General features: G+C 43.7%; 1 protein-coding gene across 1 annotated transcript in view; it reads left to right on the top strand.

Annotated features, from left to right (window-relative positions):
* The window catches only part of GATA6 (GATA binding protein 6), a 30,740-nt gene extending 10,885 nt beyond the window's left edge, over positions 1-19,855 (top strand). Inside the window, exons 6-8 of the mRNA XM_029921576.1 lie at positions 638-725; positions 819-922; positions 18,404-19,855. Coding sequence (XP_029777436.1) covers positions 638-725; positions 819-922; positions 18,404-18,571 — 360 coding nt within the window. The 3' untranslated portion in view covers positions 18,572-19,855. The remainder of the gene's footprint in view (positions 1-637; positions 726-818; positions 923-18,403) is intronic.
* The last annotated feature ends 4,823 nt before the right edge of the window (positions 19,856-24,678 follow it).

Genomic DNA, 24,678 nt, shown 5'->3' with positions numbered 1-24,678 from the left:
CATTGTAAGACATCCCAATTTTAGAAATCCTAAAATGTGAAAAATGTGCATTTTAGAGTCAATAAACATGGTAGTAACCTTTAAAAAAATCCTGTATACTCAAAGGAAAAAAAGGCACGGAACCAACTAGAAATGCACAATAACTATATCTTTAAAATTTTGGAACGCAACCAGGTACACTTATGCAAAGGAGCAGTAATATATTTGATAGTTACAGTTAGCAACATTCTGTTACTCGTTTAAGGATAGCACGAAATATTATAAACATTAATTTTAAAAAGGAAATTAACCTTGTATGTGTAGGAGGAAGAGAACACATGATCTCTTTGAAATAAAAATATGTGCTCCTTGGTTTTACTCTGTAATTGAAGTTGTCTAAAACAATAAACAGTAAGTTAAGGAATAAATTTTCCCTGGCAAGTCAGCCCATTTTCTCTGAGGGAATCTGCATTTGACGGGGAAAGAGTAGTCTTTGTCCAAGTTGGAATATGGTGAGCATGTATAAAAATCGGACTGAAATTCATGCCAGCTTCTTTAATAAATGAGGGCTTTCAGTACTGATACTGAGTCTTTAGTTAAAGTTGGATTTTCTTCCATATAATGTTCAACTTAAGGCGTATATGAAAATTTTTTTTAGGTGCCTCGACCGCTTGCTATGAAAAAAGAGGGAATTCAAACCAGGAAAAGAAAACCTAAGAACATAAATAAGTCAAAGGCTTGCTCTGGTAAATACAATAAAATGCTATTTGATTGTAAAGTATCTCCTAACTTGAACAGTAGGGTATGTGTATATTTATGAGGTTAATTTTGACTTGCAGGTAGTAGCAATAATTCTGTTCCTATGACTCCAACTTCCACGTCTTCTAATTCAGACGATTGCAGCAAAAATACTTCCCCAGCAACACAACCGACAGCCTCAGGGGTAAGTGTTAAATGCAGTGTAGACTCTTTCTGAGCCAGTGGGTTGCTCTTGCTCTCTAGTCTATTATCTCAAATTTTATCTTATCTGGTAGTACAATAATCTAAACCAACAGTCCGGTTTAGTTAGCTGATACCTAAGAATAGTTTTCAGAGGAGATTACATTTGAATGTCAACAGAATGACAAACTTAAGTACTTTACAAACCTCTTAATTAAGATCTATATCATTTTTATGGGTAAATTAACCCAAGTAAAAGCAAGAAGTTTTGGTTTGAAGTGCTTTCCCGGGTTTTAGTTCCAGGTTTCTATCTGGGCTGCTCTATGTATGTGTTTCTAATGTAGACCGGGAGAAGCAGGAGTCAGAGGTTTTCTACTTCTCAGTGGCAATGACACTTAAATTGCTTTTACTTATCATAGCGACTCCATCTTTTTCCTTTCTCTCTTCTCTTCCTTCCCCCCACTTTTTTTTTTTTTAATAAAATCATTTCCCCAAAGCAAAGGCCAGCATAGTGTGTGCGGTGCTGCTGCTGTGTTCACCGAACTTCCTTTACCCACTGCCCTCTTGCCTTGCCTTCTTCTAACTCACCTTCACTGCACCCAGGCTTGTTTCAGCCTTGCCACCAGCCAGGGCACAGTTCTGTTGGTGGGTAATTCCCACCCCTGAGAATAGGGATGCAAGGGTCTTCGTGAAGGTCACAGTTTCTGTAAAGCTGTGACTGGAACTCCATTTTTCTCAAGTGTTGCGCACCTTCCCACCGCAGTGTTTTCCACATTTACCCAGAATACTCCTTAAAAATGACCGGGCCTCACGCTAGATCTCCGTGGGCAAGATCTGGGCCACAGGACTGTACAGCGAGTGTGCCCCAGTGATTTTCAGGATTAACCGAGAGTAGTTTAACTCAAAACACCAGCATCAAAATCCCTATTCACTTCGTAATTGTTTTTTACATTTAGCTTCGCCCAATTTGGGGTCCTTTGAAATGCTACAGATTCCTGGGCCCCACCCTAGATTTTCTGAGTCAGTCTCTGGAGGTGGGGCTTGGAAAGTTGTGTTTTTGAGCGACTGCCTCAGGTGAAATTGAAACTGCTGCCCTCGAGGTGTCTTCTAACCGGGGTTTGGGAACCACAGAGCCCTTTTCTTTTCGTCGTATTTTGAATAGCTTAACCAAGCAAACACGAAACATGAAAAACGTCTTTTAGGCTGCTTAAAATTTTATTTGATATTTCTCATTGTCCTCCATCCCAAATTCTTTTGGGCTTTTGCTTTTTGCTTTAATCGCGCAAGAAGTCTGTGGAGTTTCACAAGGCAAAGAGCCTTTCCATTGCTTTTTGTTTGTTGTAGATGTTAAAGAACGTTTCTAGCCTTTATGAAGGTGGACTCTGGTGTCTGATCTTTTTTTAACAGAAGGATTAGGTGTAATTTTAAGGGTCTAAACTGGTAAACAGACCAGTTACCTGTGTGGAAATGAAAAGACAAAGATTATTTAAGAATGTTAGAAAAAAAAAAAAGAATGTCAGAATGATCTTTGTTACTCCCTAAGCCCTCAGCCACACTGACGCAGTAGCTGCATGGGGCAGAACGACGTCCGAGTTTTGAAAGCACTGGGGTAGCAGCCGGGCGTTTGGCTTCCGGCGGGGTCAGTCCCTCCCAGCTGAAATGAAGATCGCTGCCCCCTTCGGGTCACTTGTTTGTTAAGGTGCGCTTAAGCATGGAAAAAGTCAAATGTGAATGATAGATGGCATGGAAATAGAGGTGTTGGCCCCGTGTCGGGCTTTGGGGGCTTGGGACCACAGTGAGTGGGGTTCGTTTTGTGACGTGCAATTTCAAAATTGGCCATTTGCAAGTCTGATCAGCCCTCTTCCAGGGGAGGAGCAGCGGGAAATCAGTGGCCTGCCCTGAAGAGGGAACTCGGGAGCTCTGCCTCTTCAGCGGGCATCCCTCACGTGGGACCCAGCACTCGGGAGGCAGCTTGCCGGCCTGCGCCCTTGAGAGGGACACTCCGCTCCCTGCTAGAGGCCCGGAGGCAGAGCAGTAAGGATTGTGAAGGTCAGTGGGGTGTGAGAGCAGTTCCCTGCAAAGCCTCGAGCAGGAAGCCCCCCGCGCTCCCGTAGCCAGTGCAGCCTCCGCGGGAGTCGGCCCTCTGAGCTGCAGATTTGACCTGGGGGCAGCTTGCAGAGCCCACGCAGCCTCGCAGCCTCCCCACACCTTTTCCCCAGGCAGGGGTACAGCTGGCCTGGCCTGCTCTCCTCTCTTCCCCCTGTAGGGATTCACTCCCCCTGGTCTGGGCTCCACAGGCAGCTGTCCCTCAGGGATGTCTGCAGCAGCCCCTACCTGACGCGGCTGTTGTAGGGAACCAGGCCTAGGGGACAGAAGCCAATCTGCTGGCTGCCTTTGGAAACTCCCTCTCCGGGAATAATAGTTGTGGACCCGAGTAGTCTCCCCAGTTGACTGCCGAGGAGTGGCAGTGTGTGTGCTCGGTGGTCTCTTAGAACCTTCAGAGCCTTCCCTGGGTCTGCTGAGTCCTGTGTGCGGCTGGGGCTGGGGGAGCAGCTGTGAGCAGCTGGCAGAAGCATGTCATGATGTGTCCTTTCCCCATTTTGGTCACAGTTTATGATGATGGAGGGAGCTGTGTTGTGATTGGATGCTTCTAGGAGTTGGGGAGGTGCCACAGGTGAGGGAAACTTTACATTGACATAGCAGGGCTGTGCCTGGTGCTAGTACACAGCACCCTGGCGGGCTCCTTTAATGATGGGTCCTTCTCATTGATCTCCAGTGGCCCCTGTGGCCCACAAGTGGTAGAAGTTAGTAGTTCAGGGTTATTTCACTTGAATAGGGACAATGGCGCTACAAAACAAAGGGCAATCTTAGGCCTACTCCAGTGGAAGACAGGAAGGGGGGTGGGGCGCGGCACCCAGTGATGTAAGTGGCAACATAACTGGTTGTCCATCTTAATGACTGTAACAGCAAGGAAGGCAGAGTGTTGGCAAAGGCCCACATCAAACCTGCTGTTCCTTGTAATTCCCCCCTGGGAAAGTGTAGGACATGATCAGTACACATTCCTAGCAGGCTCCTTTTATTTTATTTTTTAAGTGTTTTTTTTTAAGTTTATTTATTATTTTGAGAGAGCTTCCATAAGCAAGGGAGGGGCAGAGAGAGGTGGGAGAGAGAGAATCCCATGCAGACTTCTCACTGTCAGGGCAGAGGAGCCAAATGTGGGGCTCGAACTCACAAACTGTAACATCATGACCAGACCTGAAATCAAGAGTTGGACCTTTAACCAACTGAGTCACACAAGCATCCCTCACAGGCTCCTTTTAAGTCCTGGTGTTCCTGCCCTGTCCTGTATGTGGGCATGCTTATATGGGGACACCAGGTCCCCATGGCTGATTCCTGAGATAGCCCGGCAGGAGCTGACTATTTTGGAGGGAGGGAAGTTGTCTGCAAGCAAAGGCTCCAGGGTTCCCTCCCCAGCAGCAGCGAAGGAGTGGGCAGGATTTTCCTAGCACACAGCGTTTGGCATTCTTCCTTGACAAGAGTCTAAGTGCCACAGAAATCATCTTTGGGGCGCTCTGAAGCCTCATTTCTTTCCTTATTTGTCATACAGCTACAAGGCCTTAGCTTTTTATGTACTTGTTGCTAATTGGTGTTTTAACTAGACCTCTTGGAAAAAGGAGACATTCCTTCTGATGGTCATCAGATCGTTGACGCAGCTACCTCACGCCTCATTCTCTTGATGTAGGTTTTGTGTGTGTGGTGTGTGTGTGTTAGAGGCAGAGGGAGGGCAGTGTGTGCTTCTTCTCTGGGATCAGGAAGGCGGGCTGCCGAGCAGCCTAGCTTAACATAGCCCGCGTCTTGTTCCTCTTGGAATTCTTGTGTTTGTTAAGAAATGCATTACATTTTGATAGACAATTGATTTTTGTGCCTTTTGAACTTAAAGATACACTTTCCAAGAAAAGTCTTTCATGGTAAAATTTTCTTACACTTATAGATTTACTGAAAAATATGTATTTAGTTGACTTAAATAGATAACAGGTTTTCTTTGGCATTTATGTTCTCTGGATTGTAAGAATATTTAAGTCTTTCACTGAATTCCATTACTTGACTAAATTACATTTGATAGTTTCGTTAATTATTTAGGAGAGAAATAGGGGAACATGTTTTGTTTTAGCAATTCCCAAATAAAATTTAGTAAGTCTATAAATATTCTTATCACACCATGACTTGTAGCTAAAAATTAGCAAAACTGGAAAATGCTTTAATATATATGTAAAACATATGATGTATATGTAATAGGCATATATTAAATATATATTTATTTTGTACATACATAAGCTTTATATCTCTATACTCAAGTTTTGTAGATCAAAAGTATTTCTCCTAATTTCCTTTGGCACAGGAAGAATTAATTTGGAAATGAAATTAGCAATAAGACTTAATGTCTGGGAATAAGAAATCATTGAACATATTTGCCTGCCTACAGGTAGTTCTGTAAATAATTACTTAAAAAATTAAAAGCTATTTAAGTTTATATTAAAACTCATATAATGTTGACATCATCAGTAACTCTGTAATGTCAGAATAAATGGAGATGCACTATATCTCACTAATCCTTGCTTTATGGTCATTATTCCATTTCAACAGTATTGTGCTATGAGAAGCCCTGATTACAATTGAGTAAAAACAAGGTTATCTGACCTCAGATTGTTTAGAATGTGGTGGTAGTGGTGGGGAGCAGGTGTAGACAGATCTCACTGCTCATTTGATGTGGAAATGCGCTAAAGAACGACACAGTAGGGTAGGTAGGAGTCAAAAGGAGGGAGCCATTAATTCAACCTCAGAGTTGGAAATGGTTTCCCAGAGTACATTTGAATTCTTTGGGTAGGATTTTTGCAGGGGAAATCCTGGGATGGAGCTTTCCAGAAGGAAGGACATAGTTTTGGTGCCCAGTGAGGGTGTGGAGCCAAAGGCAGGAGATGGTGCTGGTGAAGTGAGTGCAAGTACACCTTTGAAACTGGCTCAAATCAATATAATGTCTGCCTTTAGTCGGCTCAAAGTGCCTTCACTTCCAAATGATGGACTCTCCCTAGCCCCCAACTGTAATGACAAATGTGTTTCTTTTTCTGGATGTTGGATGCTGGAGTCCAACAATTAAAGCATTTGTAATAGAGTATTTTGATAATTGATGTAAGTAAACAAATCTAGCATGCTCCTACTTGTACATTTTACAAGCAGGGTTTCCCTTCATAATTAGGAAAAGTCCTCCCTCAAGCGAATGATATGCACTGGCCTCATGGCATACAATGGAGGCCTGGGGGTTAGTTTCTCCGTCCCCAGGGCTTCTCAGGGCAAGACAGTTTGTGGTGGCTGCCGGGTGAATCCTCCTCTGAATGGAGACATATTAGGTAGGCATGGTGTGTTGGGATAGGAAATGTTTCCTCACCTCTGTGGTTGGTTGCTGGTAATAGCTTGCACGATGAGAGGCATACCTGCTTACACTGAGGCAGGGACCTCATCTCAGATTTGACGCTGGCTGGTTCTGTGCCTTTTGGGGTGGGCCTTACTCGCTGTTTGGTCATTTTCTTGATACAAAATAGGTTTCTTCATTCCTGACTCATTTATTCTTTCGGGACTCTAGGTGCCTAGCGAGACCTGTTTCCCGACTGCAGTCGCTCCTTGTAATAACTATTCAACAGCCTTGTCCGAAGAAGTACTTCTTCTGAGCTGCATCATGCTAAATCTTGGACTTAAGTGGTTTGAAAGAGCTAATGTGCCCCCCTAGTGCTTGTGGCTACAGCAGCGATTTAGGGGGACACTCCTTAAGATTATCTGGATGTCCTTCTGAAGAACATCTTAAGGCAACAATTAATGTCTTTACGGCCTTCTGGAGAAAGGTTATGTACTTTGTAGGTTAATGGCTAATATTTAAAATTCTATTTGTAGATTTTATGTGTTAAATATTTGCATCCTATGCCGCCAATCGGAACACACCACGTTAGTCACAGAGCTTCTTTATTACCGATTTATATGCCACTGCCTTTTCTCCAAGTAATTAGATCACACTAGCTTTACTATGGCATTATGATTGGTCATAAAATAATAGTTCCTGCATTATTAACTTCCTACAGTAGTTGAGTAGCTGAAAGGTATATTCATGAAGGACGTGCAAAACAGTGGGAATTGCTTTGCCTAGAAGAACTGGAGCAGTTCTGGTTCCAGAGGCTTCTGGAGCAGACAGAAAATTACTGCTCACCTTTTTTGTGTGTGTGATGTTTATTTATTTTTGAGAGAGTGAAAGACAGCACGAGCAGAGAGATTGGGAGACACAGGTTCCAGCCTCTCAGCTGTCAGCACAGAGCTGGACGCAGGGCTTGGACTCCTGAACTGCAAGATCATGACCTGAGCCCAAGCTGGACACTCAACCAACTGTGCCAACCAGCTGCCCCTACTCACTCATTTCTGAAGCTGAATATTTTACAGGTGTCCTTAGGTTGCAGGACTGCTGGGCATTAGTGTTAGTCTTGCCTTTAACTTTATACTCTTCCTTCTGAGAATATCTTTCTCTTTTCCATGGTTCATCATTTATAAGGTACTAGACATAGCAAAGCAGAAGCCTGCTTTTAAGTACTTATTACGTGTCGGGTGTTTTAGGTGCCGTTTCTCTTTCATTTATAATTATCACTCTACATATGGTGTTTTATCTCCATTTTGATTGGGGGTGGGGGAGGTGAGACTCTGAACAAAGTAACAGCCCAAGGTTGTATACATGTTAAGAGGCAGGGCTTGGCTTTGGACCCGGGTCTGGTTATTATTATGGCATGCTAGATTAATATGTGATATTATGTGATCATTGAAATCTTCAGAGAGAAGAAATAATATTTTCTTGAAGAAATCTGACCAATTGTCATTAGTAACAGCATCAGAAATCATCCTGCAGAAACGGGTGGGGAAACAGTATCAGAGAAGTGATTTGCTTGTAACCAAATATATAAGGCACACTATACAAATTTTCTTGTCAAGATCGTACTTCTAAACAAAAAATGTATTCTAGTACTAAAACTATGTATGTTAACTGGGTAATAAAAGAATAACAGATAGTGAAACAGTTGATGTCCCTAATGTGATTATAAAAAGCTCTCTTAAAAATATCAAACACAAGATTGCAGTACTAACATCCTTCTAAGGGTGTGATTTCAATCAATAGTGCCAAGTTTGGTGGAACTTTTCAGAATGTCCCAATTGCCTTCAGTCAGTTTTTTATGAAATCATTGAAAAAGCATTTAATAGTCAAGTGTCTATTTCCCTCAGAGTTTATTAGTCCATGATATTCTTTTTTAAATGAATAAAAAGAAAGTTAAAAAGTCATTAATCTCCCGCAAGGGTCTGTGAGAGCGTTGCAGACAGGTATTATTATTGCCTCATTTATAAGCTAGGATCCAGAGTGACTCCATAAGGTCACAGAACTAGCCGGTGTGGAAGCCGGGACTGGAACTGAGGTCTCCGGCCTGCTACCACTCCCAGGGAGCTGACCAATCACAGTTATTAACATCCCGCTTGCCTCTTTCTACAAGCCATAAATGTAAATATTTTGTTGGCATTTTATCTTCACGCTCCCTGTGTGCCAGGCTCCCTTTCTTCTTTCAGTTCCTTCTAATAACTCACGTTCCTGTCTGACCAGATTGGCCTTTGCTGTGAAAGTCACACGCCAACCTGGCAAGGAGCATGTAAGCATGTGGCGTTTACATACTTTCATTTTGATCACAAGGCCTTTTCCAGACTTCCTTCTTTTTGTGTTGTGTGTGTGTGTGTGTGTGTGTGTGTGTGTGCGCGCGCGCACATACAGGCCTGTGTGTTATGGGGAGGATGGTGAGGAGGTGAGGAGGAGTACTTAGAAATGCATTGCACTACATTAATATCTAGTGCCTTAATGTGTGTATTAGGAAGCAACACAACTGTATCATTCTTTAAATAGTTCGTAATATATTTGCCCACCCAGTTTATCACAGGACTGTGGTTTATTTAATAAGTGACTCATTATCAACCCGAAAGCCAGAATACGAGGTAGGGAACACATGTGGGCAGCGTCATGCACCTTCTCGTAGAGCCTCAGGTTAGAAGGCTTCATCTCAGAACACAACGTTTCTGTAGATTACAGAATCTTTGCAGTTTCCCCCTCCCACCCCCCTGCCTCTGTAAGAATATACAAATTGTCACAAAACATGAAATAATGTTACGGGAAAACATGGCCAAATTTAAGAAATCTGGCTTAGAATGCTCTGAAATGTTATTTCTAAATGAATCTTCGAAGAAAATGAATTCCTTTACTGGAACCAAAGTAATTTATTATGCATCTCATGGGCGTCTGCCAGAAGGGCTACTAACGATATGAAGATCTAATGGATATGAATTAAATCCAATCTGTTAGCTTTGTTCATGTTTGGACCTACCTGTAAACTTTTCCTGAGATTTCAATAACTTTAAAAAGCATCCACTTTAAAAGACAGGTGTTGGCATATGTGATAATTCATAATTCAACTATCTTATCACACCAGACCCAGCACGCGGAATTCGTGGGACTGAGTGCAGAGTACTTTACTGACCTCAGATGTTAAGAAAGATTTGAACAAATAAACGACAGGTATTGAGCTCGGTACACTGTTGGAGTCCTGTGAGAGTAAAGAGTTCCAAGTCCGTATCTGAGAGTGTCTAAATGCCCGTTTACTTGCTGTGCCGCTGTGTTAGGTGTTGCTCACATGGCATTGTTTCACCAGCGCTGGGGCACACGTGCCGGAATCATGTTTTTATCTTATTAAGCCCAGACACTTTTAATTTAAAGCTCTGATGAAGCTTATTTGCTTGATTCATGGTGAAGCCTCAGTCTGGTCTGCAGTTTATTCTGGGGGTTCACGGATTAGCAGCTGGAAGGAAGCACATTCAGGCATCCAGGCGCTAGCTCCAGCTCTGTGTGTGACTGTCGGAAAGCTGCCAAGGTTTTGTAAAGCCTCTGTGTTCCTCCTACTAAAAGGGAAAAGTAATTCCTACCATCTGGTCCTTAAGAGCGTTGTGTAGCATAAGTGGGAGATGCCTGCAGACCTCTTTGAAGCTCAAGGAGAACAGCACTATTTAAATATAATCTTGGAAGTTATTAGTGATGTGCTTTATTTGCATGGCATTTTCTTTTTCGTCCAAAGACATTAGAAATAAATCCTTACTTTTCTGATGGGGGAAATTAAGAGATGTAGAACTATTGTGTTAACAAAGTAACCACATTTTAAATACTTTTACTCTGATTGCCACAATTTTTCTTTTCTTTTTTTTTTTTTAGCTTCATGTTTTGCTTTATTATGAAGACAATAAGATCTTGAGGTTATGTGCAAAACCAAAAAAACCTATTTATTAAAATAGCACTTCCCAATTTCATAAAATTTGAATAAAAAAGAAGTTTAATCTCCTTGAAAACAATGTTAGCATTAAAATTCATTATATTCATTTAGATAATTATGGGGAAAACTCAACAAAAACTACCAATCTATTTAACATCTTGGGTTTGATGAAGCACATTAGAACATGAAATACAATACATTGGAACCTGAATACACAGTCAGAAGACAGGTCCTTTCATTACCAAACTGTTACACAACTTCTACAACGAATCCCTCTCCCCAACGGACTGAGACATACATAGTCTACAAAACTACGCAACTGTAAACTGAACTAAACGTATTAGCAGTTTACATGAGAATGAATGAAGCTCAAGTATCAGCAAATAACAGTGGGGTTTACCAAATCTTTTCATTAAATTTTTTTTGCTTTTTAAATTTTATTTAAGTTTTTAATAGTTTATTGTCAAATTGGTTTCCATATAACACCCAGTGCTCTTCCCCACAAGTGCCCTCCTCCATTACCACTGCCTCCCTTCCCCCTCCCCCTTCAACCCTCGGTCATTCCTTGTGACACTTAGAACTTTCATAATGCTTTCTTGTAAATGCTGCTCGGTTCTCAGACCATGGTCTGCTTTCTCTGATTGAGATGGTGAGAGTAGGGTACTCCTCCAATCTGAAAAGACAGGTTTTTTTTTTTTTTTTAAATAAAAGATCTTAATTTACCAGGTTTTAAATCTTGCCTCAGAATCCTTTACCACTCTACTAGAACAGAGTCATCCATTTTGATTCATTGTAGAAGATAAACTTTTTCTTTAGAATGCTGGTGACTTCAAGTGGTGGAAGTCACCCATTTATATTTGTACATTAGTATTTTACTGATGGTCCGAGGGCACTCATAAACTTTGAGCTGCGCCTTTCATCACTGTGACAAACCTGGTCTGTGTGTATCGATGGATGAAACAATGAAACAATGGGCTCCTTTGCCCAGGGTATATTGTATAGGATTGTCCTTCCCTACTTGAAAAGGGCAACGTCCTGGGGCTGGATATAACCTGGCCTTTTCGGGCCCAGAGGCAGTGAGAGGGCCCACGTGGGTGGCCAGTGAACTCTTCCATTAAAGAGTTTGCTTGTTAAATTACAAGAAAATAAGTAAAATATTCTACTAAAAACTGAATTAGGTCATTGGCTGTAGTGATTGAGACTCTCCCTTCTTGTGGGAGAAGATGCTGTGTTCTCTCGATTTCGGTTGTTATGGGAGACTTACAGGGTGGTGTTGTGATTGACGGGTTTCACGGACCTGATGGAGACAGAACCCTGTGTGTTTCTGTATCTTCTGGTGCCACTTCCTAAACTATTAGTGAGTCATTTCTGTGTCTGGTCCTATGACCTCCTTCCAAACTGAAATGACCATACGTTTTAGAGTGGAAGTTAAGATTTGTCTGAAAGTGTTTCTCTTTTGTTGGAATTTACACATAGGTTGGTTTTTTTTTTTTTGTTTTTTTTTTTAACTTGAGGCAGGCTGCTATAAAGCACTGCAAGAGCCTAACCTAGAGGTTACAAAAGCAAAGAGAGCATTGGCAGTGAGGGATGGCTGGCTTCCCCTCACAAGAAAAAGCCAGAACCACAAGCTTACTTAGATGTGTAGGAAGGACAGATCAGAGGCCATGGAAGCCGACAGTCTGCATTCGAGCTAAAGAGGCAGTGTGATCATCATCAAAGTCTCCTGCTCTGGGAATGATCCCACACTCTCCTTCAACCTGCCCGGGGTGCAGTGTTTTGTTTCTTCAGATCAAGGCTCCATTGAGAGATTGCGGCATGGAGGACTGAACACACCCCAGTTGACTCCTCTTTGGTTTCCTTCCTCAAAAATGAAATTTATGTTTATAATTCACAAGCTAGAGAACCTGTGTTATTCTTATGTGGGGTGGCTGTGTTCTGTGAGCGTTTCCTTCCCTCTGATGAGTTGCCCAGCCCCAGCCACCTTAAGAGTGGTCTCTGGGCCTGCCTGTGAGGGGCTGTGAAGTCGAGGCAGAGAAAGAACTGATAGAGAGGGTGAGTCTACTGTGAGCCAGACACTGCTGGCCACTGACTCAGTGAGTTTATCAGATAAGAAATCCTTGGCTTTTCAGATATATGTCCGAAAATTATTCTTACAGGGGAAAAAAATAAGAAGTCCGTGTGATCTACAGATGAACTGTGCCTGCTTCACAGGCTAGTGGATATTTTCCTATGTCCTGGCTGCAGCAGCCTGGTTGTCCCTGAAGTCGTTTATTCCTTTAAGAGGGAGATTTGCAGCCAAGCTGCTCTGCCAGGCCTCCTACCTAGCCTGGCCTGTGTTCAGTGCTGAGCCCAGGCTGAGTCTGGTGCTGATAACACATTCTTTCAACAGGAAGTGCCTCCATTTTCAGTTGTCTGTGGGAGGGTGGAGGGCAGATAAGCTGTGAATGGAAACACAGAACAGATTTCTGCCCCACCCGCCTAATGTTCTTTGATCAGAGAAAGAGCAAGGCCCTCTGCCTGCCTGGACTGCCCACCAAAAGGAGGAAGGATGATTCAGCTGTGGGCAGTCTGAGGGGCTCCCCTCTGCTCTGTCCAGGAACACCGACTGGGTCAGGTGGGTGTCGGTTAGGGAAGCACCTGCTTTTGCTGAACTAAAGTCTTCAAGGTTTTAACTAGATGTGGGAAAACACACGTATTAACCAATTGAAATATATGCTTGTAATTTTGTGTGCATGTACTTGGGCCTAGGGTCATAAGTTTTCTCTGATTTCCTCGCCGAATTGTACTGATTCTCAAAGGTAGCTCTTGAACATCACTAAAGAGGCAAAGACACTTCCGATGAACAATGATGTGATAAGCCAGGTGTCTTAAGGAGAGTTGTGCCAGGTCTAGATTTCTTATGGTTAGAATACTGGTTTCGAGTATTCTAATTTACATGGAACCTTGTTTCACGTGTACGTGGCTGGCTAGGTTTCAGCCGCTGCCAGGTGGCATGGAGGAGGTGACTTCAGGGGTGCATGGGGGCCCCTTCTGGCCCTCCTTTCTGTTAGTTCCTCCACTCTCGTTCCTCCCTATTTTGTCCCTGCTACTTTAGGACTCTTTCCTGGCTGGTTCCTCCCTCAAGTACTTTTGCATCATATTTCTTAAAAAATTGTTTTAATGCTTACTTATTTTTGAAGGAGAGAGAAAGGCAGTGTGAGCTGGGGAAGGGCAGAGAGAGAGAGGGAGACACAGAATCCAAAGCAGGCTCTAGGCTCTGAGCTGTCAGCACAGAGCCCAATGCAGGGCTCAAACTCACAGGTTGTGAGATCATGACCTGAGCTGAAGTTGGATGCTGAACTGATGGAGCTGCCCAGGCGCCCCCATTTTGCGTCATCTTTCTGGTGCTAGACTGTATCCATGATTCCCACTATTATAAGTAGCTGTGCAATGAATGTCTTTCTTCCCTTGTGTATCCTTTCCCTTCCTTTGAATTCTTGTCTTATAAACACAACTCCAGAAGTGCAATTACAGAGCTCGGTAGGGTATAAAGTTCTTGATGGCTCTGCTAAGGCATGTACCAGAATATAGCCCCACCGGCCATGGATGAGATCTTATCAAAGATCTTACCAAAGTAAGCTGTACTCCCAACATGGGGCTTGAACCCATGACCCCCTGATCAAGAGTCTCATGTTCTACTGGCTGAGCCAGCCAGGTGCCCCATAAAAATTTGATTTTTTTTTATTGAGGTATGATTGATATACAAAAAAAGCTGTACATTGCAGTATTTCCTGTTGAAATAGTATATCCCCATCTGCAAATAAGATTCTCAGGTGTTGGGCACAAGCATTTGGTCCCCCCCTCCCCCCCCCCTTTTTTTTTGAGAAAGTCAGATGTCACTTGATTTCAAATGAGCTGGTGTTTTTCAGGTACTCATCACTCATATAATTTGGGATTTGCCTGCCCTTTGACATAGTTATTTTTGACTGAACAAAGAGGACAATAGGTATTTCAGTTGGTAGCTTTTAGGATTATTGCTCAGGTGTTAAGAATAATGTTCAAGGTATTAGGATTTCTTTAATGTGGTTTATTTGAAGAAGGCCCATGAGCCTTTTGAAGGATGAAAGAAGAACCTTTTTCTCCCCCCCCCCCTGAAGAGCTGTCAGTAACAGTTTGGAGAAGGTCACTGCTGGGGCACTTGGGTGGCTCAGTTGGTTGAGTGTCCAACTTCGGCTCACGTCATGGTCTGATGGTTCCGCTGGATACTGTCAGCACAGAGCCAGCTTTGGACAGTTTGTCCCCCCACCCACCCCTCCCCCCAGCTTACGTTCTTTCTCAAAAATAAAATAAACATTAAAAAAAAAAAAAAGACCTCACTGTTGAGGTGGTTTTCACTGTTGATGGTGGTAGGTCACCTAATGAAGGGTGGGACTGGGGAGATTTAATTAGGTCTGTGCTCCTTAATAATAATAAAATACTAACAGTGCTGTTTGCTTCTGTCGTTTTCCTGTTGTCAGATACTGTTGTAAAGGCGTTATGTGTGTTAACGAATTGAATTCTTGGCAATAACTTCAGGACATAGATGCGTCTTTTAACTTCCATTTCCTTCTTGGTTTCCTCTCCCGCATTGTGTCCCTGCCCCTTTTGCTTGATCCCTCCGTTTGGGTGCGAATGTGTCCTGCAGGGCTCCCCTTCCGAACCCCCTTTCCCTCACCAGTAATAACAGCTTCCCTCCATGCTTAACCATGACAAGAGGTGGCCTCACGCAGTAGGCGCCTGAACCAGGGTAATGCTTGGAAGTTCATCCACACATCCACATTGGTTCCCACCACTGCGGGCTGCGTGTGGCCGGTCCAAGGAATCCTTTCCCCCTGGTGGTTCCTTTTTGACCTATTGCTCCATCTCCATGTCTCAGCCACTCATTTATCACTCATAATAGGCAGGGGATGGTTCTTACTTTCTAGTATGTATGTGGCCTGGGAGCTCTCCCAGGGAATGTCTGTCTGTCTGGGGCTCATAGACCCAGCACCTGGCCCTCCTAACTAAACATGTCGGCTGATGTTTCTTGTTGCTGGCTTGTGGTGGTGCCGACTCCTCTGCTGTCTCAGCATGTCTGGCCATGTGAGGCGGGCTGCTTCCTGGGCCAATCCGGGCACCCTCTTGTTTCAGAAAGTCTTGCTGTGGTGAAGCCAGATTTAGTCAGAGAAATGCACATGTGCTTTTTTTCTGGGAATAGGTAGATCCACGTGAAATTGGGTGTGACAGGTCATTTATAATTGTGCTCACTCAGTTGTATGATAGCTCCTTTCTAAAATGAGTAGTAATGGAGTGTCACCCTTTTGTTTGTTTGGGGGGGATTTAAAACTGGGTCTGTGATGGGTTTGGTCAAAGTGGAGATTCTGGAATTAATGGCTAAAGTTAATTACCATATTTATACGGGTAACCAAATCTGTAGCTTTGTTGGTATGTTTGACAGAATTATTTCAGCTATTTTGAAATCTAAGTTTTCAACATCTTGGTGACTTTGTGAAATTTGCTTTTTTATGTACCCAAAGCCCTCAGTTTAAGTCTTATGATAAAGTGTTAATTAATTAAAAATGTTTGTTGTTGAGAGAGAGTCTGAGCATGCTAGAGTCAGGGGTGGGGCAAAGAGGGAAGGGGACAAAGGATCTAATCTAGGCTCTGCGCTGATAGCAATGACCCCAACGCAAGACTTGAACTCACCAACTGTGACATCATGACTTGAGCTAAAGTCAGTTGCTTAACCGAGGGAGCCACTCAGCAGACCCTAAGTTTGTGCTGATTTAAGAAGAAGTTTGAGTGTGGTAGTACTCTCGTTGCTGAGTTTTACAAACCCTCATTTTTGCCAAGAAAGGGATGGATTGGTTAGCTGTGACAGAAGCCCCATGGCCAGACCCCGCTGTCCAGCCTCATGCAGTCATTGTGAAGATTGGAGAGAAAAATGAGACTTTTTGCTCCAGAAAGAGCGGAACCACACTGACTTCCAGGCCCCCGGATGGAGCCCAGGAGGCTCAGCATACTTTCTAGTTCAGCCTGTGTCTGGTGCCCTGTGTTGCTCTGAAGGAGATGTACCATCAGTTCAGCCAGACAAATGGATGTTTTGAAAAGCGCAAAACATTCTAGCTATGTCAAAAAACCCAAATATCCAGTAATTTATGGAATCAAGCCCTGAAACCTAGGAAGGAATAATGAGCTTCAGAGCTTCTTAGAAGGAAAAAGCCATGATTTAAGTATGGGATCATGGCTAGATTTTAATTTTTTATTATTTTTATCTTTATTTTTTAATAAACTTTTTGCTTTGGAGCGATTTTAGGTTTACAGAGAAACTGCAGAGGTTGTGCGGAGGGCTCCTGTACCCCTTGCGCAGTTTCCCCAGTTGCCAGCCGTGGGTTTCCCCGATGCTTTCGTCCAGACCGTGGAAGCAGCAGGGGTCTCTTGATTGAGTGAAGTCCTGTCCCCCAGGTGGCTTCCAGCAGTTCTTCTGAGCTTGCTCTGGGCTCTGATAGTTTCTCAGTGAGCCTCATTCAGCGTCTGGCTGACCGTAAGGCCACGTTCCAGGCTATCAGGCCTAAGACCTCAGAGGTGACTGCCCTTCTCAGTGGAGCCGTGCCACATCTTGTCACAGGGATGCTGGCCCATGGCTCTTCTGCAGCCACAGTGGCTTCCATTCTTTCTCCAAAAAGCTGTGTGCTTACTTGAGAGAATGGTGGTCCTTCCTGTCGTCTTTTTCTCTTTGGAAGAAAAGGAGGGCCCTGCTGACAGGGTGGTTAGTATTCAGTTGGAAGGAAGGCTGGTTTGTGCAGACTTCTAAGCTGTGCCAGCTGCCATTGCACTGTTCTGTCCCGAGACCCTGTCTGTTCACTTGTGTCCTTATAGATCCTGTAAGTCCTTATCTGAGTGTAGCATGCATACAAATCCCGAGAGAAACACCGCCATGTTTCCTGTACCTGGCAGGAGGAGGCGAGGCGGAATGTTCTGTAGGTCACAGTTGTGGCTGACGCATGGGTGCGGGCCGAGTTCTGACACCAGACGTGGTGTGTGCTAGAACTCAGAGTGGTGAAGGACGAGGCAGCAAGACGTGTTGTGTTGACATGTTGGGGCTTCTTCAACCTCTGGGAGCACTGTGTGGATGGGGAACGGTCTCTCTGGGCGTTGCTGATATCACTGACCCCTGTCCTTTAATTACTTATGGGGGGTGAACAGAGAGAGGGAGGGAGGGAGAAAATTCCAAGCAGGCTCCATCCATGCTCAGCACAGACCACGTGGGGCTCAATACCACAAAGTCAAGGGTTAGACAGTCAACCGACTGAGTCACCAGGTGTCCTATGGCTAGGGTTTTTTTTTTTTTTTTAAAGTCAAATGCAACTTTTTTCTCAAACTGTAGTCTAAACATGATTTTAGTTATGTTGGTTTGATTCTGCTGAATTATAACATGTTTTCTATTTGGCCTTTCTCATTTCCATGGGAGGAATGAATGAAATAAGAGAAGAGTGATCTTTTGTTTAACAAATGATTGCTGCCTCCATGACAGATATAAGATGTTAGCATTTTCTTTATAATGAGGTCTGCCTTCAAAATGGCTGGTTCTCCCTGAAAAGAATTCAGGTAAATGCAGTCGATATTAAGACCCGTGTACACGTGGGCTCACTTTCCATGAAGCCAGTGCTCAAAAATTTCATTTGTCATGCCTTGCTGAGCTGTATAACTTTCTGTGTGTGGGGGGGGGTGGGGTGGGGGTTGCTCTACAGTTTCTTTTTGAAATGACTAGATGGTGGGCATCCTTAAGACCTACCTAGGCGGTGTGGTCTGTTTCACTGCCAGAGAGCTGAGAGTTTGGCGCTTTTTACAAATGCGCCTCCTGCAGTTTTCTTTTCCTACCTTTGTCCAGCTGCGCATCTTGCCGGGGGGTTACTGCTGCGAGTTCTCAAGTTCAGGAGAACGTTTCTAAGAGTTTACATGGCTAGGGCCAGGTCAGTAGCACCGCGCAACACTGCCCGCCTCCTTTGTCCCCACGTGCTGGCCTTTCGGACAGTGCCACCTGACAGATTTGTCGATAACTGTCTCTCCCCTTCTCTTTCTCCTCTCCATTTCTCTTCCGCCAGGCGGGCGCCCCAGTGATGTCTGGCGCGGGAGAGAGCACTAACCCCGAGAACAGCGAGCTCAAGTACTCAGGTCAAGATGGGTTGTACATAGGCGTCAGCCTGGCCTCGCCGGCCGAAGTCACGTCTTCAGTGAGACAGGATTCCTGGTGCGCCCTCGCCCTGGCCTGAGCCCGCGGGGATTTTGTCAAGCCGTCCAAACCCGGGCGAGTATGCTGACAGAACATTCCTCTGATGCGTGATTTCCGTGCCTTTATTTTGAAAGAGATGTGTTTCCCAAGAGGCTTGCTCTGTCTCACCACCGAGCCCCTGACTCTGAAGAGCCGGAGAGAAGATGGAGGGCTGCCGGGGAAGGGCCAGTGCGGCCCGCAGCACGTCGCCTCCTCCCTGGCCGTGGCCACTTCCAGCCAGCCTGCCTCTGGGGCTGCCAGGGCCTCTGACGTCCACTGTGCCTCTTCCAGAAACTCGGACTAGACTGGGCCTTGCCTGTTAAGGAATATTGAGAGAATTTTTTTTTTTTTAAAAAAGGTTTTATGTGTATTGCCCCAAATCATGTGCTTCTTCTGATCGGTTTTGGTTATTCCAGAATTTCTTCATATACCTTTTCCACACCCGAATTTCACATGCTTTCATGGAGAAGACCATTTGAGGCCATTTGGTACACACATCTGGAGGCTGAGTCAGTTTGTGAGATTTCTCGTCAAAACTATTACTCCGTGTGCAGGACTGCATTGTACCTGTAACGTACACTGTGACTGGCGTCTCTCAAAGTTCATGTTGTGGGCCTGACTTGAGGTCAGTTGGGATTTGTAAACAGGGTAGCAAACAAGGTATTTTTCTTCCATGTAAACAATAATTTTTTTAAAAAGTGCAATTTGCGTTGCAGCAATCAGTGTTAAATCATTTGCATAAGATTTAACAACATTTTTTATAATGAATGTAAACATTTTAACTTAATGGTACTTAAATAATTTAAAAGAAAAATGTTAACTTAGACATTCTTATGCTTCTTTTACAACTACATCCCATTTCTATATTTCCAGTTGTTAAAGAGAAATATTTCAAGAACAAATCTTCTCTCAGGAAAATTGCCTTTATCCATCTGTTAAGAATTTTTATACAAGAACACCAATATCCCCTCTTTATTTTGCTGTGGAATTTGTGCTGGAAAAATTGCAACAGAACTTTACTACCTAACAGATAACATTTGTAAATACCAGGCATCTGTACGCACTACGATGAAGTCTCTGGTGTGACTAACCCACAGGCAGGTTGGTTTACATTAAATTTTTAAAGAATGGGATGTCCTATGGAAACCTATTTCACCAGAGTTTTAAAAATAAAAAGGGTATTGTTTTGTCTTCTGTACAGTGAGTTCCTTCCCTTATAGTTTCATTTCGATACTGTATGTGGCTAGAGATACACCTATAAAACAATGCGTGTGATGTTTGCAAATTGCCTTTTGGCTTTCCTTTCAATGACTTGTCCTTTTGGAGCTGCCTTATACCTTGGTTTTTTTGAAGTTGGCACATGGAGTCAGTTATCACCTTCAATTTGCGCTGGGGACAACTTTTATAAGTGAAAAGGACCCAGTATTATATGATTATCCGAGATTACAAGCATTCTGTTTAGGGCTAATCCCTAAAAACATTTTAAAAAAGTCCAGAGTTTTTTTCTCCTCTGAATGAAATATACTCTAAGATCCAGAAATAGAATGGTTTTCCTTTTTAGTTCCTCCTTTTGCAAAGTGCCACCGAGCCTCCATGTTCATATGAGGTTGAAGTCTTTGACACTCAGCAGAAGACAGAAAAGGATCTGAACAGTCTTGGATTTCAGAAAACCAGGAGACTGTTTCATAACACAATGGTGGCATTTCATTTTGGCTCCTTAAGTATGGGGCATTTCTTCACTTCTTTTCATGTATGATTATAATCATTCTGTGGGGGCCAGTGTGAGTCTTTCAAAAGAGGGGAATCTTGCTTTGTGGTGGGTTGTGTTGCCAGTGAGACTCAAGGCTGGGGAGTGTGTGTCGGGGGAGGTCCCTGGAGCCCATACACACCATACGGTGGCTAGAGCAATGGTCTGGGTCCAGAGTCAGACCCTTAGGCTGGAGGTCCCTGCTCTGCACACAGGAGCTCTGGCCTTGAGCAAGTTACCCCATTCTCATCTTCCTCAGCTGTAAAATGAGGCCAATTAACACGTAACTCTTAGGCTAATCCATGTGAAGTGCCTAGAGCAGTGCCTGGCCCATAGTAAGCACTAGGGTTGACTTGGAAGGAGGGCGGCAGGAGCTCTTCCCACACGGGGGTTTGGGATGTCTTATACTCCCTGTGGAGTATTTACAAGTGTGTGGCGTGTGAGGGTCTGGTGCCCCTTGGCTCACTTGCACTTCTTGAACAAGGCTGGGGTGAATGAAATGAGGGATCCCCCCAGTTCAGGGGACGGCAGAGATGAGGGGAGGGAGTACCCTTGGGAGACACCAGTCTGGGTTTGGCCTTTACAGAACAGGGTTGGTGTGACAGCAGAAGAAAATCATTATCCCGACTGACTTTTTTTCCCTCCCTCTTATGGTTCTTAGTTCTCATTCTTGGAGCACTTTCTGGTGAGTTGGGAATTGTTACGAGTTAACATGCTCCAATTAGAAAATGAATTTTTCTTCTTGGGACTTCCAAATAATCTTTTTTCTGGGGGTGATCTCAGATGTTACTCCTTCCCAACCTAACACAACATTGGGGATCCTAAGGCTCTTTTTTTTTTTTAAAGAATTCTTTCCCCTCTGTGTTCTAGCTTTCATGAAATAACTTACAAGGAATAGAGCAAGGGGAATGGGGCTTCTTCCTAACACAACAAACTCCCTTAATCTGGGGCCTTTTCAGTGGTAACTTTCTCACCTGTGATTGTGTAAAGAAGTTTGTTAATTTTTTATTTCTTAATTTTTTTAAATTTATTTTTGAGAGAGAGAGAGACAGAGCACGAGTGGGGGAGGGTCAGAGAGAGACAGAGACACAGAATCTGAAGCAGGTTCCAGGCTCTGAGCTGTCAGCACAGACCCTGACACAGGGCTTGAACTCACCATGAGCTCGTGACCTGAGCTGAGGTTGGACATTCAGCTGACTGAGGCCACTCAGGTACCCCTCCAAAGGGGATGCATTTAAACAGATGGGCACTTCAGCTTAGAGTCCTCAGACCCATTACTGTGAGTTGCAGAATTCCTGTTCTCTGTCACCCTTGGCTGATTTTAGGTCATCTTACATAACCGAAGGCTCTGGGGTCTCTCTTCAGGGTCACGTCGTGTTTCCTGGTGCCTACTGGAGGGTCAGGAAAGCAAAAGGAGCAATTCATTTCCCCCTGCAAATAAATTAACTTTCTGCTCATGGGAAATATTTTCCCCTGTCCTTGGAAATTTGATGTAATTTTAGATCCTAGATAAATTGGCTGTTAGGAGGGCCATACAGCATGTCTTTGGTGGCTATGCCAGATTCCAGGCTGCTTTTACTTTTGGGGCAGTGTGGTAGATTTGATGCCCCACGTTCTATGTACTGGCTTTTTCCATGGAGTCTTCAGATCCTGTGACTCTGAGAAGGAAATAATAGGTATGTACACATGTGGGCGACGCAAGATGAGGGAGCAGGGATCAAACATTCATGCAGTATAAGGCAGCTCTTGCTAATTAAAATGCGTTTTGTTTCTGGGTTGAAGAATCAAGTCAGCGTGGCAATACTATTCTATTACATACTATATATCTAGCCTCTGTTGTTTGGAAGCTCTAATGGGCAGTCAAGTATGAAGCTGATTTTAAATGAGAACAATTATTAATAAATTTGCTAGACGAAATCTTTCAAAACAGGGTCTGTGGTAAAGTTCAGTACCTACAGCTCTGGCCACTTGAAGCTTCGAGATGGATTCTGTGCGCCTGAACCTTTAGCTGCAGCTGAAGCAGACCCTTCTGCTGTGGTCCCTGGAGGTGGTGGAGGGGGTGTTGGGGGGGTCAGTGCCAAGGTGGTAGCCGTCTGTAGGATCTGCAGAGGAAAAGAAGGACATGGTGCCTTCAGTTGTTTCAAAAAAGATATTAGTAGGCTGAAAGCCTAAGTAAATTCATAGGGACTTTGGATGAAATAAATTATGGTTGTTACTTACAAATAGCTTCTAAAGGAAAAAGTTAGGATGTTGTAGGTCCACTTTGAACCTCTGAGCAAGCAACCACGCTCCCACTGAGGACTCTGGAATCCCCTATATCTGCACTGGAGAACTGGTGGGTCAGGGGGTCTGCACAGCTCTTCCTGCCCAGGGAGCCGGCACAGGGAAGTGAGCGTTCAACAACTGACGTCACTGCTTCGGTTCAAGAGATACTTATTTTGCTTGGAAGCTTTTTTTTTTTTTTTTTTTGCTTGTTTTTAAAGAATGAACTTTTAAGAAAATGGCTATAGTATAGCAATTAGAGGTGAAATAATGTTTAATTAGTAGAAAGGCTTATATTTCAGTCATCAGTGATTCCCTGAGATCCCTTCGCTTTGGCCAAGACATTTCCTCTCTCTGGACCTCAGTCTCCAGATCAGCCATAAAGTGGAGAAGTCAGGCAGCAAGGTTGCTCACACAGGTCCCTTCCAGCTGCATTTGCTGCCCACGGGCTCACGAGCAGATTATATGCGGGGGCGATGATGGGTCTGTGGGAAGCTGGGGGGCCTGGACTGTCCTAGGTCTCTTCTGGTTCTCTCACCATCTCAAGTCTTGATCTATGGAGACCATGTCCTCCTGTTGCCTCCTAGCCTCAGACCACAGTGGGGAGAATCCTGGTCATGTTCGTGAAGTGAGGGGCTTTGTAGGCGGTGCTGCCTCACCCCCTGATGCCAAACCTGCTTGGTCTGGGGCCCCTGATACAAAACTTATACAGCGATATGGACCCAGACCGGAAAATGGAAACGTCTGGCAGCTGAGCAGCCCACAGAACAAGGAAAAAACAGCTTTGCTTTGCTTGGCCCATTGCTTCAATATCTTGTAGTTGGTTTTTTATTTCTTGGAAACAACCAACTTTTCATTGTTGTTTGCCTTCTGTCTTCTCTTTAGCCATTAAGAGTTTTCCTCCCTGTCTCTCCACCCTTTCCCCGGGTTTTACTCTTATTTTCCTTTAACACTCCAAAGACTTGTCTAAAATAATACGAGCAAATATTTATCTAGCATTATGTGCCAGTTTCTATACAATGTGTTGCATGCATGTAGATTTATGTAATCGTCATACCAGGTGAACGAAGTGGCGCTATCCCCATTTTACAGATGTCGTCTGCAGAGGCTCAGAGACGCTAAGTAACTTACCCAAAGTTACACAGTGGCACAGCTGGAATGTGAGCCCTGGCAGTCCGGTCGTCCGGCTCCAGGGCAAATGTTCTTACTCTCTCTCTCTGCCATATTGTCTTTTCATCTTGATTTAAAGGAGAAGAAATTGAAGAATGCAGAAGGGAAACCAGAACTGCCTGAGGCTAGGTCCTTCCGGTCTCCCCTAGCATCTCAGAAGTAGGTAGTTGTGATTTGCAAAGCAGCCATGCGTAAATTGAATATCGCTTGTCTATGTTTCTTCCAATTACAGGTTTCTTTAGAGCACAGAAGGTAGTGTGTAGTTGGTAGCTGTAAAGTAATGAGTTCGGAGGAGTTGTGCAGTGTAGTAGCAATTCGCTTGCCTTCTTTTCACAGAACTTCAGGTGAGGCTTCTTATGCTCTTACCTAGCTTGAAAGATTAGGACAAAGCATTTTGCAAAGTATAAAAAGCTGTCAAAATTATTAATTGTGGTTAAAATTGCCACATGAGAGAAGGAATACTTCACTGTGGTGTCAAATCTTTCTACGCTTGGTTATGCCAAGGAATTTTTTTTTAGAAAAGTGTACAAGATGTTGGCAGTGATGTCTTAGGCTTTATCTTTTTAAATAAGTGTTCATAGTGCTTATGTCATTGTTGCTATTATTATTTTGATAAGTGTGCGTTACTAATGATGCTCTCTGTCAGGGGTTCTCAAACTTCTATTTGCTTGAGAATCACACACATAATGTTTGTTAAAGCTGCAATCTTTGACTCCTTCCCCAGAGAATGCAGGTCCTGTGTAAGGCAGAAGAATGCTTTTTTTTGGCCTTGCATTAATTAAAAATTCTTGAATAGTACAAACTTTGAAAGTTATAAGTTGCCCCTCTAACCCCTGTTCCTGAGCTGCTCTGTTCTTCTCCCAAATGTAACTTCTTCTTTCTTGTATTAATTATATACATTGACTATCGGTGCATACACAAGCATATAC

The sequence above is a fragment of the Suricata suricatta genome, chromosome 14, assembly GCF_006229205.1.
Source record: "Suricata suricatta isolate VVHF042 chromosome 14, meerkat_22Aug2017_6uvM2_HiC, whole genome shotgun sequence".
In the NCBI taxonomy this organism is placed as follows: domain Eukaryota; kingdom Metazoa; phylum Chordata; class Mammalia; order Carnivora; family Herpestidae; genus Suricata; species Suricata suricatta.
This window is presented reverse-complemented; position numbering and strand designations above follow the sequence as displayed.